The 19,275-nt window shown below is 43.5% G+C and overlaps 1 protein-coding gene across 1 annotated transcript in view; it reads right to left on the reverse strand.

Moving 5' to 3' along the window:
• Positions 1–8,193: 8,193 nt before the first annotated feature.
• NSF (N-ethylmaleimide sensitive factor, vesicle fusing ATPase) overlaps positions 8,194–19,275 on the reverse strand; it is a 148,407-nt gene continuing 137,325 nt past the window's right edge. The window contains exons 18-21 of the mRNA XM_068976434.1: positions 14,542–14,676; positions 13,390–13,503; positions 10,168–10,223; positions 8,194–9,711 (exon numbers count right to left, since the gene is read on the reverse strand). Coding sequence (XP_068832535.1) covers positions 9,666–9,711; positions 10,168–10,223; positions 13,390–13,503; positions 14,542–14,676 — 351 coding nt within the window. The 3' untranslated portion in view covers positions 8,194–9,665. The remainder of the gene's footprint in view (positions 9,712–10,167; positions 10,224–13,389; positions 13,504–14,541; positions 14,677–19,275) is intronic.

Consider the following 19,275-nt stretch of genomic DNA (forward strand, 5'->3'; position numbering starts at 1 on the left):
TCAGGCTTCTCTGCAACAGGGAGGGACTGCACGAGCAGGGGAGAGCTCTGATTGAGGGGTGACTGACTCAGCCATCTGGGGAGCCCCTCTGTGTAGCTCAGGTTCCATTCTGGCAGGGACGGAGTCCAGAGAGACAGCAGGAGGCACCACTTCTCTGGGTGCCTGAATAAAAGCAGCGTGGGCAGTGGAGAGAGTGCCCAGGTGGGTCCAGCCCCACCGCTTCCCAGCTGCAGCCCAGCTCCCTCACTTGCACGTAGTGGTGATGATGGGAGCCTGGCAAGAATGTTATGAGGGTTGAGCAAGCTGGCAGATGTGAATGCTGGTCTGAATGCAGTAATAATAGAAAGTGATAAATGCCGTCAGAGCGCTGACACGAGGGCAGTCATCCTGCGAGAAGCGGTGTCATCACTTGGGCAGTTAGATTTAACTGCTTTTCAGAATGATGGAAGAAAAATCAGGGCATAGGCGAGAACTCTCAGGCTCACTCTGCATGTCAGGAAAGACTGAAAGCTGCAGTGCCTCCTTGCCCTGACATCTACTCTGCCAAGCAGGACACAGCTCTGGCCATTATGAGAAGGCTATGGGGGAACCAGGCTTCAGGACACTAGCTCTGGAGTGGGCACAGGGAGGCTGTTTGTGTAGCCTGCCCATTGTGGCCCAGGGCCCTGCCTCCAGAAAGCCCCAGTCTGTGGGTCCTGCAGAGGCCACTCTGGCAGCAGCCCAGGCCCCGGCAGTGGCTCCAGGATGTCACAGCTCCGTTCCAGCTCCTCTCCTCCCTTCCCCTCTGAGGGCAGCTGAGTGAAGCCAAGCCATCTGCTGAGTGGGCAGGAGGTGTGCTGGGTGGGCCCTCGGTGTCCAGAAAAATCCCCCACCTGTGATCTGATACAGATCCTAAGAGCCAACACTCCCCGTTTCTGAAACGGAATGGCATTTCCCCCTATGGAACATACTACATGGATGTGGTAGATGGTGGCCCCTGGGCCTCTCATATACGGAGCCCTTGCTCTGGGACATGTGGAATCTTGTCTCCCCATGTGGTGCCCTTTTCACGAACAGTTTTTGTTGAGTGATTTGGGGCAAGTGGTTTTGCCTCTCTGAGCCCGTTTCCTCATCTGTGAACTGGGGGATAAGAACCGTGATCCTTGCAGGCTTCTGTGGATGAGAGCCCTGTGCACATGAAAAGCCCTGATACAGGGTCCAAGGAGGAGGGAACACCCCAAAGCCTGGCCTCCAGGAGTAGCTTCCCCGTGGCCTGCTGCTGTTTCAGAGCCACAGGCTGAGACCGTTACCCGCCTGTCCTTTCATCTGCCTGACACTCTGCAGGCAGGATGGGAACTTCCGAGACAGGCTGGCGCAGGTGGAAGAGGGCAGGGTGTCCCCGAGCAGGACGCGTGCCCTCCACAAGCTCGAGGAGGAGCTCAAGCCTTTCCCTTATATAAGGGCCTTCCTTACGGAGAAAACCTCTCCACTGCTTGTTGATTGTGTCCGGTGTCTCAGGCGAACCACTGATGTCCCACCTCACGAGGACCAGTTTTGTGCCTTTGTTATCCTGATGCTGTGAGTGCAGCAAGCTAGAAAGGGCTCTGCACAAGAGGCAGGTGGCCTGGCAAACCCCAAGTCCTGGCTCTGTCACTGAATTGTTTCAAGACTTTGGACATGTCTTTGGAATCTCACTGAGTCTGTTTCTCCTCTTGTAAAAGTCTCCTACTGACCAAGGAGTTCAGGGTTGATGGGGAACGCCCATCAGAGCCCTTTGGGCTTCAAATCTTTTGTGACATGTAAATACATATCTGAGCACACACACACATATCTTGAAATACATACACAAATGAAGAGAAGGTACACATTGGTGCTCCATGAGGAGGAATTTTTCATAATACAATAGGCTTTCTTCTGCGTGGACAGCTTGATACAGAAACAGTGGACAAGAGTCTACAAAGTTGGGAATTGGGCCCTAGATCTGCAGGGTTTCTCCCAGTCTCTATGCAAGGCAGGTTCCTCTATCAGGCGAGTTACCTAGACTGGCTTTCTGTTGCCCCAGCCCCAGCTAGAAGGTGGTTGTTGTTCAGTTGTGTCTGACTCTGTGAGCCCATGGACTGCAGCACGCCAGGCTTCCCTGTCCATCACCATCTCCTGGAGTTTGCTCAAACTCATGTCCATTGAGTCAGTGATGCCATATAACCATTTCATCCTCCGTCATCCCCTTCTCCTGCCTTTCATCTTTCCTAGCATCAGGGTCTTTTCCGATGAGTCGGCTCTTTGCATCAGGTGGCCAAAGTATTGGAGTTTCAGCTTCAGCATCTGTCCTTCCAATGAATATTCGGGGTTGATTTCCTTTAGGACTGACTGGTTTGATCTTTTTGCTGTTCAAGGGACTCTCAAAAGAGTCTTCGAAAAGCAGTTTGAAAGCATCAATTCTTCGGCGCTCAGCATTTTTTATTGTCCGGCTAGAAGGTGGGAAAGCAGGATTTGGATCCCAGGGTGTAGATGCTCAAGCCCTGCTGTAGCTCACACGCCCTTCCTCAGCGGTTTACCCCAGGGAGAGTAAGGAGCATGGGACAGCCACTCGAGTCCCCCCCACCATTACCTCCCAGTTCAAGAGAAACGCTGAGTGAGACATGGAACCAACAGCCTCTGAGCTTTGCATCCTGTGGGTGGTCCCTCTGGGAAAACAACCACGTTCCTAATTCTTCCTCTTTGCTTCCCAAAGGGCACTGGGAACGGGTGAAGTGTGTGGCTGGGCAGATTCACCGAAGCCCTACGGGAAGCAGGACCCAGAGCTGGGCTCGGCCCTCAGCATCAGACAGCATGGAATCAGGACTCTTGCCAGACGCACGTGTGGTAAATGACCTGGACCCAACCCGCCGCTGCCTGGGGGGCCTCCCTCCCTCTCTCTCATCTCAAGTTTCTCCCCCTACTCTGGACGGTGTGTGGTTTTTAAAGAAGGGGCTTTCTTTTTTAGTTCTCCAGGGTCTGATAGGGACAGACCCGAGGCTTATCTTTGCACATGTTAAAGAAAATAAAAATGGAAAAAGAAATCAAAAACCCACTTCTACTCCAACAGAACAGGCTGGGCTCAGGTGAGCTGCTCTGCCTGGTGGTAAAGACATCGACGTGGGCAACATTCTGTTTCCCGATGGCTTCTCCCGGTGACATTCCAAGATGCCTGTGAGGTGGGAGTTAGGAAGTAGGACAAAGCCCCGCAGTCTCTTTTGCTCTGTCTGCTCCCATTCGAATCTGATAGACTTTCACATTCTGATAAAAGCCATAAGTTTAGCTGGGATCAAGTGGTAGGGAGGCCACGGCCATCGTTAGAGTCAGGTTTCGAGTTTGAAGAACCGGGAGTTCCGGGCGTTTGAAGAGCAGCTGTATGTTCTTCTCAGTCCCCTTTTCTCTGTAACCCTGTTCTGCACGAGAGGCTCTTGTGAACTGCAGTCAGATCTCAAAAATCTTTTTCTACCATTCTGCAGTTTCCACCATTAACGCAGTACTTTTTTTTTCCCCTTTCTGTAGTGAACGTTGTAAATAGGTTATGTGTAGGGGGCAAGACTTCTCCAGCTTAGATGGCTTCCTGAAGAAAGTGGTGTCTTTAAAGGGGCCATGCTGCCCCTCCCAGCCCTGCTCACCTGCAGATTCTCCATACAAACTCCAGGTTGAACAGCTGGACTGTAGGTCACCTGAGTATAAACGAGACAGAGGGTCAGAGGGAGAGCAGCCGTCTGTTCCTCAAGTTCCGACTCTGTGGCCAGTAGGTGGGGAGGATACAAATGATTCCTTCCTTTGCTCTCCTCTGAGGACACATTGTCCTACATCCTTTTCTTCCTTTGGTCTGTGTGAGGAACCAGAAACGCAGAGTTCCTTCACACAGGTCTTCAGGCCTCACCTGTGCGCCGATAGCATCAGTTCATGCAGTCTCTGAGGATCAGGATTAGGTGTTCAAAGTGGGGCGCCGTCACTTGCTCCCTGGGGTAGAGCATCTCACAGCTGAGTTCTCCTTGATGCACGCGGGTCCTCTGGAGGGTCTTAGGGGAAGTGAGCACAGTGGCGGCAAATGGCTCTGCCTTAAGGAGAATCAGAAAGAAGAGATGCAATAGGGGCCTAGGCTAGAATGAAGTGACCCCTTCCTTTCCCCCTTCTCTCTCTGGTCTGCCTAACACTGGCCTAAGATACCGGGTTAAGCCATCTTCCTACGTGCTCAGGCAGGTTCGCCCAAGACGATCATCTAGAAGCCGTGCCTGCACACCCGAATCTGCTGGCATCGAGCCCTGCTCAAGATCCTCATGCCACCCCCTCGAGAGAGTCTGAAATGCCCCTCCCCATCTCATCTCTTAAGACTGAAAAAGTTTTAAATCATGTCAACCAGATAATGCTTGCTTTATGTGAGAATTCTTTTGGCAGAATGGATACCAATTTTCACAACAGTCTTTTCCTATCTATGTATTCTATATTAAAAGTGATAAAGTCATGTTTCTGGGGCGTATTCAAGTAGCTGACAAGTAATTATTTAATAATAGTACATTGAGTGCACTGTAATTATTCTCGCCGTAGTCAGGTCATAGTATCCAACAGAAATTTCCTACCAACCTGCTGTATCCAAAGTTTTGTAAAAAGTTGTAGAAGTTGTTGATCTTTTTGATTTTATATTCAAAAAGTCTCTTTTTATAAATATTATTTATTATACAATGTATATACCTTTGAGTTAACTAAGATTATATATTATATAAATATATATATATTTGGAGAAAATATATTTCATCATGCAGTTTTTTTCTGTTAAGTCATTAAAGAGAAGGTAAACAAACTGAAAACGGATACATTGTACAGTGTGTGGAGTTTCCAGAGTCATGCTCAGGTCCAGAATATCAGGTGCTAAATGTGGGAGCCTCCACTTTCACTCTGAAATGAGGGGCCCAACTTAAGGTCATCTCTGTTTTCTCAGCAAGATCACCTGAGATGTCATCAACAATAGGTCTGATCCACTCAAGGGCTTTCTCACAGGCTTACTTTGTTCTAAGTCAGCTTCTAAAAGAATTTCCACTTTTATATCTGAGTGACTTGGGCAATAATTCATCTCATAGACTCCAGCACTTCCAATGCACAAATTAATGTCACAGACACTCAAGAGATATGGCTCAAGGCTAATGGACCATGGGGTTGGCCACCAACTTAATCCCTTTCAAACCCGTGTTTTCAACTCTATTTATTGGGGAAATAGAATTTGCCCTCCTGAAAATTAAACTTTGAGTGGAAATGGCTCTCCCCTGCTAGCTCCACTCCAAGCTTTGGAAGGCGTAGCTTGGTGGGAAGGAAGAAATGGTGTGCCTTGGCATCTAGAATGGGCGTCACTGGAAGGATTAGACTTATTTGGGCAGAACAGACCCACCAGTGGGCATGCTCTAGGGAGGGCATGCTCTCCTTGGACCGCGGCTTCAAAAGGACTCACCCAAAGCTTACAGGTAACGCCTTTTCAACAACCAGATGCTGTAACTCAGTTTTATGACCACAGACAATCCTTTGGTCTTCAGGCCTGCCCATAAAATGTCACCTTCAGTTTATCTGGCACAGCAAAAAGGTTTTCTCTCCCTTTATTTACCTTTATTAGGAATTAAGTAAATTCATCTCACTTCACAGAAGAAACAACAGGAAAACAGAAGAATCTGCCTTCCGTGGTGGAGGTGGGCTGCCTGGGCTCTAACCTCAGATGAGGGACGGCTCCTAGAAGTTCATGAATTTTCTTGTGCCCATGACGTGTCTTTATTTAGTACCTGAAAAGCTGAACCCACGAAAATGGTTCATTTGTGCAATGAATGAATGGGACGTGGAAAGGATACAGATCTCCCTGTCTCATGGGGCTGCTTGTCTTCATGTTTCACTTTTACATAAAGCTAATAATACTCATTGACCCCAGTATTTTGGGTACTTGTTTTTTAACCTATAAAATTGCTAAATGTTCAAATGGTCCCTAGTCACACTCACCAAGCCCATTTGTAATCCTATGATTAATTATGTTCTATGATTAAAGAGAACACAGTTTATAGCAGTGCTTGAACATTTAGTTTCTCCAGAAGCATAAATACTATTAAACATCTAAAAACAAGAGGAAGATCCAAAAAAAAAAAGTCCCAAAGAGAAAAAGATAATCTAATGAGTTTAGCATTATTATTTTTCAAAGCAGTGTTAGTTTATGAAGGAAGAAGGGAAGTCTATGAGACAGTTCAAGGATGAGATACAAATAAAGGCAGGAGGAAGCAGCAGAGAGTGGGGAAGGATGATGGTGGCATTATTCTAGGTGCGTTCGAGGATAGCGCGCTAAATGTGCGAGGTTGATCTACACACACACACACACACACACACACACACAGATGCCAGTAAAGTTGATATTTCAGCAAAATTATGGTTGCTACAGTGTCATCATTTCTCCTAGCTCAACAGAGAACTTGCTAGGAGGCAAAACATTATCTCTGCATTCATCTTATACTCCGGAAAATAGAATGAGAGAGTCAGCTGTGTGATGAGTGTATGTTGGGAAAATGTCAAACCCAAGTCCTCCTTGCAAACTGTCTCCACTCCTTGGGATTCCTGCCGATCGCAGGCGCCACCTCCTGCATCTTAATGCCACGGTGTGCACACAGCACACACCCTCCATGGGCCCGGCTCCAGTCTTGGTACCGCTTGCCAAGCTGAAGAGAAACTTCGGGTCATTTTGCAATAACTTCTGAAATTTACATGCTTTTCTGAACTCTCACACACACCTTTCCCAGTCACTTCTCTGAAGAGGCTGATGGATCAAGTTGTCAGGCAAGGAAAATGAAATCTTTACCTTCTGTGTTTGGGCTGGGTTGGTTGTTTATAGCTGACTCAGTGCTTCGACAAGTCTGTTTACCAGGATTTGATTATTAGACACACTTGAATCTACTTTAAGACTTGTTGCTGAAACTTAGGCTGTTCACTGTAATTTTTAGGATATGAAAGTGAAAGCTGTTCAGCTGTGTCCTACTCTTTGCAACCCCATGGACCACAATAGTCCATGGAGTTCTCTAGGCCATAATACTGGAGTGGGTAGCCTTTCCCTTCTCCAGGGGATCTTCCCAACCCTGAGACTGAACCCAGGTCTCCCACACTGCAGGCAGATTCTTTACCAGCTTAGCCATAAGGGAAACCCTTAGGATATGAAAAGGCAGCCTTAAAACATATTTCAGGTTTAACTACCATGATCCAGTTTTTCTGTGTTATACTAAAAAAAAAAAAAAAGTGTTTCAGTAAAATTGTAAAACTTTAGGAAGGAAAAAATAACCCGCTTTTTTGAGGTTTCAATTACATCTTCTGACAAAAAGTAGCCTGTTAACAGTTCATCTGCAGAAATTAAGGCAGCGGCCAGAGGAGTCACCCTCGCTTCATCACCAGGCTGTGCTACATACTCGCTCTGCCTAGCATCAGCTCTGAAGAGCCCTGGAAAGGCTGAAGCCCTCTAATCCCAAGGTTACATAGGGACCAGGAAGATCCTCAGAGGCCTCCTCGCAGGAGGGTGTGGACAGCTCCCGGGGGGCTGACCCTGCAGTCAGAGAAGCTGTTAAGGCCGACCTCTCCCCACAAGTCTTGCTGGTTTTCTGGGTGGCCGTTAGTCCTACCCTGAGCCACGTCTAAGCATCAGGGTTTAGGCTAAAAGATGTGAGAGCTCAGAAACATGCCACATGGATGAAGGATACCAAAAGGAACCATGTGAAGAAATCTCACTGAGGGTGTTCGCATCTTTTGGTTTGTTATGTGTCACAGGAAGGACTAATTCTACTTGGGAAACAATTTTCCTTTCTGGTTTATTGCTAACTCGCTTATGCCTTTGGTGTACTTCAGTTTTTTAATAAGAGGAAGTAAGTAAAGGGGGTATAAAGATTCTTCTTGTGTGCCAACTTTATATAAAACCGGCTACCAAACTATATTTGTCAAATTAACTATATTTTCTAAATAATTAAAGTCAGAGATTTTAAAATAAAAATCATCTCCTTACACTAGTTAAAACGAGGGGCTTTTCTGAGCCCTTTCTTCATATACTCTGGTCAGTTATGCATGTTGTCTTGTACAAAATATTGGTCTGTTACAGGATGTTTTCAAGTATACGTACTCTTTATTGCATTCCTTCATTTGCATTAAACAATATAATATTTGTATTTCTTCAATATAGTTCTGGACAAAACACAAAGACATTAATCTTATTTAACAAGAGACATAAGTTAATACAATGTATGCTGCTTTCAACAGGGAGAGAAAAAAGAGGCAAGATCTAAAACAGATAAGGGGACCCAGGATACTGGCCACCAGGAACCACAGAATTTTTACAATACAATCCACTTTTTTTTAAGCCACACAATAAGCTAGAGATGAAAACCCAAAAGGAGGCAGATGCAACATATAAATCTACCAAAAATATACAGAGAGCAAGATCTGGAGATAATTTATCTTCTATCACAGGGACAGATAAGAGAGCTGCACCACGGACCACTGTGGTGACACCCAAGTCCACCTGGTGCCAAGCCCCATGTTAAGTACCTTCAGGTGGCTCCTGTCCTTGAAGCTGAAGCTGCAGCAGCAGCAGGGGAGGGGCGCGTGTTCCCCAAGTCTTCTCACTGAACATGACAACCTGATCACATTTCTTCCAACTCAGCTTAAACTACTGTTCTCCTTCCCTTAGGAAGAAGCGTGCAGAGGGGGAAGGAGACCTCTTCAGTACATTGGAATGGATGTTAAAGGACTGAGGAGAGTGCTAGAAAGTGGTTTATTTTTTCTGGAAAATAGTGTTTTATTTAGATGCTAGGGAGTACAGATAATTTAAAATAAAGGAAGGATACATTCTAAGTAAGTCATTAAGCTAAGGACAAAAGAAAAGTGGACTGACTTAGACCTGGGCACTAATGAGTGCTGAGAGGGTTGTAAGTTACTTGAGTTGACACCTTTCTGTTTTGGGGTGTATGCTTTTACCATACACATCTCTCACAGGTTCTTAACAACATCTACCAAGTAGTAATGACCAGCGATATCTCTTACCACTGAGCACATCACTTACATTAAAGGGATGGCACAGCCAACACGGTAATAATCTGACTTCCTATTAAGAAAGGTCTCCTGATTGCAACCTAGAAACATCTCTGAAAATGATCGAGAACAGCATCTTAGAAACTCATAGCCCTGTTTCTTCAGGCAAAGATAACCAGCCTTCTGGGAGAAACTTGAACCAAATATCCAATGACCTGTAGTGTTAGCACAGGGAAGTTATGAGAGAATGCCTTTGAACCCAGTGCCTCTAGTCACGGCTCCTAGCTCACAGGTGGAAAGTCTTCCTTCTACTAGGCCAACCGCTGTTTTGCAACATCAGTATGTTTATTGAGAGTTTTCGGGTGGTGGTAGGGAGCTTAGAACGTGTAGTGTTCATAAGTACAGTATGTTTCCCACGTTTAAGATTGAGCAAGAAGCAATCAGCTTACACGGAGAGGTGAGCACAGCATTCTAAAGCGAATTTACACCTTCCACAAGAGGGAGTATCTCAGTAAGCACGAGGAAGGGAGTTTCATTGCACTCATCATGCAGTGTGAGCACGTGTCGAAGGCAGGGGACGTTTCACTGTGTTCAGTATCTCGAGGTCGAGTGACGATCCCAGGCCATCTTCTCCTTGGTCACTTTGCGTTTGAAAATAGTTCATGGTCATAGTCGAGGGGGCTACTGAAAAAGAAATAACCAAAACACAACGAAAAACAGATGAAGGGTCTGCAAAAAGCCCTGCACCACAAAACCACACTGAAAGCTTCTTAGTGGCTTATCTACATTTTTCACTATGCATTTGCCATTAGAAGAGCATTTCACACAAGAAAATGTTTACACTCCATGCATTTAAAAGCAGGTTCCAATAAATATGTACCATCGTGCTTTTTCCTGCCTTGTGACAAGGAAGTTTTGCGAAGCAGGACAGGGAGAGCAAACCAACAGTACAACCCACTTCCTTGCTGGGTCTCCTAGACCTACAACACAGTGGAGAATTCTAATAAATGGAAACAAAGTTGTGCAAGAGAGGTTGAGAATTCAAATTCACAGGCACTGTACAGCAACTCTTAGAACAGGCACACGGGTTTACAAGACTGGGGAGTCTGGCTGGAGGTCTCAAGTGGCATATGAACTTACGCTCCTTCTTCTCTTAAGAGGGCCAAGAATTTTCTCACACGGTATTCGGGATCCATCTAAATATATCAGAAGGAATAAAGAAGACGGGTTAGTGGTACCTTCTAAAAATGATGCACTTACTTCATGCCAAGAAAATGATTGGTTTTATACTTTCTCAGGGCTTTGGTGAGCCACGGAAATATGTTACCTGCTCCTTAACCAGTAGTCTGCTACACAGCAAAGTGGACCGTGTCACTTAAGGGAAGTGAGGAGGGATTTTGGAGCACAGAGAATCGCTATGCATGAGGTCATCCACAGGCACCTCAGCCTAGCGACCCCTTAGCTGGTGCTGGGTGAGGAGGTGGCCCTGAGAAGCACGTTGTGAGAGCAGGGCAGGCCATTCACGGGGGTGCAAATGGCATCCAATTCATAGGGCTCATCCAAGGCATGAAAGCGGGACCAAAACGGAAGAAGCCAATTGATGCTGATTAAACAGTGAAAAAATAGCCTATTAACTCTGTATGAGTGATTCTTTAGCTTTTCTTAATCTTGGTGTGCCTGGCACAGGTTTTTCTTCATAATTAACGATAACGGTTGTGCTGAAACGAAAAAAGAAAATCAGTGGGGGTGATTCCTCTGACATGCTCTCTGGATAATCCAGGTCTCCTGGGACTGAGAACAGCGTTGTGAGTCTAAGAAAAGATGGGGGACTCAGTTCTCACTCAGGTTGTAGGGCCTAGGTTGCTATTATTAATTATACCTATTCATTTTCATTTCATATTTCTTTAAAAAAATTTTCACCATATATCTTTTCTCTTTCTTTTTAATTTTATTTATTTGTTTAGGCTGCATCAGGTCTTAGGTGCAGCATGTGGGATCTAGTTCCCTGACCAGGGATCGAATCTGGGGCCCCTGCTTTGAGAGTATGGAGTCCTATCCACTGGACCACAAGGGAAGTTCCTCATATTCAAATTTCTATGAATTTGCTTAATTTTGTTTTATTCTCATTGGTCTACCAGGGATGTGAAGTTGTAAAAAAAAAAAAAAATTAAAAACAGCTTTAATTCCTGAAGATGAATTTTTATTGTAAGAAACACACCTAACTTTGAAAAAATGTTCCAGGGCAAAAGCCTGTTCCCCAAGAGGGAACTCCCTGCCCTCCAGGAATAGCTTTCAAATGCTCGGCGCAGCTGTGGGTAAATGTGCAGTTGGATTCCCCCCTCCGACCACTTTTTTTTTTTAAAGATTTCTTCTCTTCTATCCCCCCAAAAATCCAAGTTTTGAATGTATCAAAGTTAAGAGGTCAGACTACAAAGGACTAAGAAAAAGTGTGAATAGTTAACAAGAGAAACATTTTTCCTCTTTGGGAATAGAATTACATATGAATCAATTGTCAAGTTCTTTTTCAAAAAAAAAAGGAACTGGCTGGAGCTCTGCTGTAGTCAGTACTTGCAGGTCTTTGCCCATTAAACATATTTAATATGTGTGAGCAACGACTTACTGACTTGCCTGTAGCTATGGAATTAAAAGTCAAGGGAAAGGGAGGAAAAAAGTAATCTAGATAAATGACTTTATTCCCTCAGGTGACATCCAGTCAGAGCAGATCCTCGGCACTGTGCAAGTTTTAACAGAATTGTGTATGGTGAACAGAGAGGTAACATGACTTATATTCGGCTAAACTACATGCCTCTTCACTTAGACTCGGTCTCTCTAAGGCAGATCTAAAGAGAATTCACTCAGCTGCACGAAATCCATTTGACGTGAAGGGGTTCAAACTCAGAGGCCTATGAAGTGTCAGTCGCTGAAGATTAGGTCTGAGTGCCCCGCTCTCACTTTCCACCCCACAAACAGAGGAGGCATTAACTTGATCACTGACCTGCGGGCATCAAAGGAAGAGAGGAAGGGGTAGGGATTGGGGAGAAAAACCCACATAGTTTCTTCTATGCAATTATTGAAAAAAAAATTGTGCTGAAACTTAAAGAAATGAAGCATAGAGAGCTGACTGTCTGACAGATTTATCTCTTCCAAGGAAAGAGCCAACACAAATGTATGTGCACCTTTACCAAGAATAATCCTCAGCAAAGTGATTAGTCTGGAACTTTAATTTACTACTCCTAAGGAAAAATAGAAATAAACTGGCTTAAAAATAGTCCAGCTGAAGGTTTCTGAAAGCCACAATTTTAAAATAAATCAACCAGCAAAGATTAAAAAAGCGTTCACTTCGTGATTGCAATTTGTTATTGGTCTAAGAGCCTATTTCAGCAGTAAATGAAATAAATTTCACCTCTGCCACCCACAGCTCACACTGTTGGAACAACAGGACTGAGTGTTAATGCATGAAGCTCAGAATGCAGCCATTCTGTCCACTGAGGACCCAGGAGAGATTCATTCAACAGAAATTGGCTGAGGGCCTGACTATATGTCCAGCTCTGTTCCAGGAGCTGTGGACTTACTAGTGAGTGAGAGCCAAGATCCCTGAACTCATACAGCTTCGAAGCGACACAGTTAGTATCTAACTAGTATGTCAGATAAGGACAAGAAGACACAGGATAGGCACAGAGAGGGGTAGAGTTACAAAAAGAAGAGAGGTAAGCTGCCAGTAGATGTGAGAAGGTCTCAAAGAAGTTTCATCTGTTTTTGCCCAGGCAGTAGCCTGGGGCTTAGTTTTCTATGTGATCCTGGATGCTTCAACCCTACAGTAGTTTGCGTGAAATTTCTAGGAGCCCTGCCAGGGGAGAATATATACAGCCTCTGTCTAATCTCTACACTCAATCACCTTGTCCCTTGAAACAGTCTCCCAGGCCCCCTCTGGCATCTGTGCATTGCTTTCTGACTTCTGATGGACAATGCCAGGTTCCCCACCTCCACCCCGTTAGATCACTAGCTGCGACCTTGGTTAACTCACTGACAACTGGTGGGACTCTCAGGATCCTCACCTCTAAAATGAAGGGGCAGAAGAAATTGTTCTTTCAAGTCTTTTCTAACTGTAAAACCTAGTGACTCTGTAAATTAAAATTTAATTTTATCATCTTTTCTTCTATTTTTGAATTTTAAGAAGTAGGAAAGAAATTACCAATAAGTTGTTGTTTGATCTCCGAAGCAGGTTACTAACACCAACTTGACTCTGGAAATAATACAGGAGACTTTCAACTTAAAATCTTGGTGAGAGGGAACGATAACACCTGTTGGGATAATATTGTGAACCTTCTGTGCCTGAACTGTATGGAGAAGGAAGCATCTTACCTGTAGGGACATCTCAATCAACATTAGTAACTTCTTGATTCCTATCCAGACCTTCTTCCCTTTGACTTGCTGTGTAATTGTGGTGCGTTCTTCATCCTTGAAATTGCCCAATAGCTACAAAAACAATAAAAGTAAGGAAAGCATTATATAAGGACATCAACAACATTAATTTCCACATTTACCCTTGAAAGAATAGTGATAAGAACTACCTGACTGGTTCAAGCTGATAGAATTCTCTCATATTTTAAAATCCAACTTGACTTTTCTGAATCCATTAAGTGCAATTATGAAAATGAAAACTGGAATCTTAAACCCTATTTTCTTATGGACCTTCAGTATAATTTAGAGATATGTTTGCTGGGGGAAAAACAGCTCCAATCCATAATAAATATCAGTTAAAATTTTTAACATTCCATTCTAAGAATAATCTGTATATGTCAAAGCAGACTAAATTTAATTCTCTCACTCAACCTCGGCACAAAAACTGCTCAAACAGGTAAGCTGGAAACATTTATCATATAGCTTCTATTTTGTTGGGAGTATGCCCAACTGTACAGGTCTTGAGGATTTTAAGAAGCCTTCCTGACACTATCGCTGCTGAACAAGTAACTAAATAATCTTTCTGAACACTTCATCAAGTCATTTGTGAACACCAATATTAGTCAAAAGTTTAATAAAGGATATATATTTTTTTAAAAATTAAAGACTATGTCATCCTCAAAAAAGAAAACATTTCCGTATTATGAGCTTGTTAGTAAAAGATTCCTTTAAGGCTTTAATTATTGCTCAAATTGATCAACTGCAAGAAAATGGACTGAATGCTAGTATGAAGAACTGAGTTTTCTTCCTGTTATTCTACTTCCCTCCCCCCACCGCAGCTTCTGGCCCACGTAATCTATGTGCATTAGTCGTGCTGGGCACAGAGTAATTCACTCCTGGCAGTCTGCATGCTGCTTCCACTGGGGAATGAAGAATTACTTCACTCTCACTTGTATTTCTCTCTTTCTCCTCTAATTCCTGAAAGTGACTGGGGGTGTATCCTGGGTTCCGTGTTCTGTGTTAACACAGAAACTAAACACCAGGTGTGATGCCCGTAGCCACACCCGTAGCTCCTTTCTTTGGGCAGTGTGCACTCTCCTCCCTCATCCTTACCTCCAGAGCCTCCAGCAGCTGCTCCCCTGTGGCGATGTTGGGCACGTGGATGGTGGTGCTGAAGGCGTTAAGCATTTCCATCTCCTGAAGGACATCTTTGCGGCTCGTGGTCCCAATGATAAGAAGCTTGCGACCCTGATCATAGGGAAAAAAGGTATTAAAACACAAAGGAAAGAACTCATTAGGAAACTAGACTAAGCCTGAACAACACCCATTTATTTAATTGCAGAAATGCAAATGCTTAGGCAAAATAGAAGGAAAAAATTCAGAACTATCTTCTTGAAAAATCTTCTTTTTGGCCACATCACACGGCATGTGGGATCTTAAGTTTCCTGTCCTGCAGTGGAAGTGGGGAATCTTAACCGCTGGACTGCTAGGGAAGTCTCTTGAAAAATCATTTAAAAATGTTATCAACGACATGATTCAGAAAAAGCAACACTTTCTTCAGCATGTGGTTCAGAAAGAAGCAGCTGTTCTTTCTCCTCATCCACATCAGTAACATCCTGGGTCAGTAAATCAGGAAGATGCACAAACCAAGTAGAAAGATACTTTAATATATGCCTGTAATTCATCTCCACAGCCAATATATACATATTTCAACATATGTATGGTTGGAAAAAAAAAGAATGAAAGTCCTTGCCACCCACTTAGCAAGACTTCATAAATGCTTTTTAGGAGAGGTCCTCAGGTAATAATATTTGTTTACATTTATGCAGCAGTGAAAGGCATGGTGCTATATGTTTCACATAATTGTCTTATTTAATATTTTTAACTTCATTTTAATTTTTAGCCCCCTAATGTAACAAGGAATGTTTAAAAACTATACCAGGCTTAAGCCACCATTCCTGATTCCCACATTCCAGAAGCAGCCATTTTCTACTCTCTGGGTTTTTCTTCTTGTATTTACTTCCTTATCTTTAAATAACAATAGCACTTTATTATTTTTAGATCTTTCTTTTCGGCTTTAAATATTATTTCCTGAATTCCTATTATGGAAGATGGAGACTTAATACTGATTTTGCAATAACCCCCACACCTCCAATATGTCCCTTTTCCAATCCTTCCAATATAATGATTTCACAGTCTCTGGTTAAATCTATACTATTTATTATGATTATATAAATATGATTTATGGCTAAGCCATGTAGTATCATTTCTTGGGCAACATTTTGTTCTTGTTAAGAATTAATAATTGCCATTTCCCTCCTTTGCTTAGTTTATCAGGTACTTATCACAAGTTCACCCTGAAACAAATATAGCCACAAATATCATGCCAACATGTCCTAACATGTTCGGTTCAGTTCAGTTCAGTCACTCAGTCGTGTCCGACTCTTTGCAACCCCATGAATAGCGGCACACCAGGCCTCCCTGTCCATCACCAACTCCGGAGTTCACTCAGACTCACGTCCATCGAGTCAGTGATGCCATCCAGCCATCTCATCCTCTGTCATCCCCTTCTCCTCCTGCCCCTAATCCCTCCCAGCATCATAGTCTTTTCCAATGAGTCACCTCTTAGCATGAGGTGGCCAAAGTACTGGAGTTTCAGCTTCAGCATCATTCCCTCCAAAGAAATCCCAGGACTGATCTCCTTTAGAATGGACTTGTTGGATCTCCTTGCAGTCCAAGGGACTCTCAAGAGTCTTCTCCAACATCACAGTTCAAAAGCATCAATTCTTTGGCGTTCAGCTTACTTCACAGTCCAACTCTCACATCCATACATGACCACAGGAAAAACCATAGACGGACCTTAGTCGGCAAAGTAATATCTCTGCTTTTGAATATGCTATCTAGGTTGGTCATAACTTTCCTTCCAAGGAGTAAGCGTCTTTTAATTTCATGGCTGTAATCACCATCTGCAGTGATTTTGGAGACCCTAAAAAATAAAGTCTGACACTCTTTCCACTGTTTCCCCATCTATTTGTGGGGATGGAACCAGATGCCATGATCTTCATTTTCTGAATGTTGAGCTTTAAGCCAACTTTTTCACTCTCTACTTTCATTTTCATCAAGAGGCTTTTTAGCTCCTCTTCACTTTCTGCCATAAGGGTGGTGTCATCTGAGTATCTGAGGTTATTGATATTTCTCCCGGCAATCTTGATTCCAGCTTGTGCTTCTTCCAGTCCAGCATTTCTCATGATGTACTCTGCATATAAGTTAAATAAGCAGGAATTTTAAAGTTTTGGGTGTATTTTTAAAATTTATTCATTTTTGGCTGAGCTGGGTCTTCACTGCTCCATGAGGGCTTTTCTCCAGTTGCAGGGAGCAGGGGCGACTCTCTTGTCGTGGTGCGGGGGCTTCACACCGCAGTAGCTTCTCTTGTCTCAGAGCACAGGCTCTAGAGCACAAGCTTGACAGCCGTGGTGCACAGGCTTAGCTGCCCTGTGGCATGTAGGATGTTCCCGGATCAGGGATTGAACCGGTGTCTACTGTACTGGCAGGCGGATTCTTTACCACCGAGCCATCAGAGAAATCGCTTGGGTGTTTTTTCTTGAGGGCATTTCCCTTGTGGAGTCCTCTGTCCTCAGAGCTCAATCTGAACTGACAGTTCTCTATCTTCCTCTCTCCTCTCTGAGATTCCCTGTCTGCTAGCCCTCCTTTTTCCCCGCCGCCCCCCGTTTATTCCCTCTTTTCCATGGTGCACAGACTTCAAAAGCTTCCTGAGAAAAAGTGTACAGGAGGTAAAAACTTAAGACCTGGAAATGCGTTTATTCCATCCTCAATATTGTACACCTCATACTTGATAGTTTGGCTAGGTATAGAGAATAAGGCTAGAAACAATTCTCCCCTCAGAATTATCAAGTCATTGTTCTATTGTCTTTTAATTTTCAGTGCTGCTGACTAGCAGACTGATGCCATTTTGATTTTCTGACTCATTGCTACTAACTTTTAAAAAATATATAACTTAAAAAAAATCTTTTCTTTATCTCTATGTCCTATAAGTTACAAACCTTCAGATAAGTCACTCTTTATTCCCTGAATGTATCTTTTTTTAAAAAAAATCACATACTGTTATATTTCATGGATAGTACCTTATTTTAGGGCTCTGTGAATATTACATATTAAAAAAAATTTTTTTATTTTCTCTGCTTTGTCTTTGTTTCCTCTGAGTTCCTTTTTATCCCCTCTTATTTGTTCATTGGTGGTTTTCTGCAAGTGCCTGGTGATTGTTGGATGACTACTCATATTTAAGAGTTAAACTAATAACTGGAAGCTCTGAAATCTGAGGGTTTCACTATAGGATGGTAAGACTTGGCTGATTACTGGGGGTCCCTCAAAGGTCAAGATGTGTACATTTTCCCCAGAGAATCTTTGAGTCTCCTTCCTGAGGGCTAAGGGGTCTGGGTACCTCACCACTCAACATGAAGACATCCATTTACTCCTATTTGCAACATGGTGCCTTTTTAGATTCATTTCTCATTCAGTGTCCATTATGCTCCCAAGAATTAAGTGTCATTATTATCTCCACTTTACTGTGGGAGCTATTAAGTCTTATAGATTTGACTAATTTGTCCAAGGTCTAATAACTAATAAATAAGACAGCCAAGAATGGAAACCAAATCCAGAATCCAAAACTGTATACTGCCTTTTTTTCATGAAGAAAAACACATTTTAAAAATGTTTACCTGGAAAATGGAAGAAGAATGGACTTTAAACTATGTCACTAGATTTATGATACACACTCATTCCACAGATAAGCCTTTAATTCAATCATTAAACCTATTCTCAGATCTCAGAAACTCAGGGCATTAAATGAGGAAAAGCCCAAACAATTACACTTTGGGTTTTGTAAATATTAAACCACTATTGCTAATAAGGCATGCTAGCTTTTCTCAGTCTTAATTGATTGTTTTTGTCCATCTGTTGTGACAAGAATAGATATTGTAAGACCATAAACAACGGCCCACCAAAGAAATGAAGTTGAGGCTTTCTGGTATAAGCAGTAATTGGCATATCAAGTGCCTGTGCAAAGACTATAAGAGAGAAGTATACCTATGAGGTACAGAGATTAAAGGGTAATCATTGTTATTATTCAAGAAATTAACTCGTTAAAAATCAAACACACTGTCAACAGACCCTTACCAAGCTACTGGATGAATATGGACTAGACCTGACACATAGAGAGACAGACACAAAAGAGATCACTACAATACAATATGGAGAGGTGGAGGTAAAGGCGCAGGATGGGATGGAAGAGGAAGAAATGTGTGGCAGAGAAACATCTCCTTTTCCTCTGGAGGAGACAATATCTGAACTGTCTTAACGAGTGAGTGGGCTGACTTGGAGATGAAGGGGAAGGACATTCCAAGTCTGAAGGAGCAGAAACAGATAAATCCAAAGGCAAAATAACAAAAACTGAGATGTTGGGGGGAAATTAAAAACACATAAAGACACAGAAGGGCTTCCCTGGTGGCTCAGATGGTAAAGAATCTGCCTGCAATGCAGGTGGCACAGGTTCGACCCCTGGGTTGGGAGGATCCCCTAGAGAAGGGAATGGCTACCCACTCCAGTGTCCTTGCCTGGAGAATCCCATTGACAGAGGAGCCTGGTGGGCTACAGTCTTTAAAGGTACCTGTTGGGACTTCCCTGGTGGTCCAGTGGCTAGCATTCCATACTCCCAATGCAGAGGGCTCAGGTCTGATCCCTGGTCAAGGAACTAGATCCCACACGCTGCGACTAAGACCTGGCGCAGCCAAATAAATATTTTTTAAAAAGGACAAACTTAAAAAAAGAAAA

This window comes from Capricornis sumatraensis, chromosome 8, assembly GCF_032405125.1.
Source record: "Capricornis sumatraensis isolate serow.1 chromosome 8, serow.2, whole genome shotgun sequence".
Taxonomy (NCBI): domain Eukaryota; kingdom Metazoa; phylum Chordata; class Mammalia; order Artiodactyla; family Bovidae; genus Capricornis; species Capricornis sumatraensis.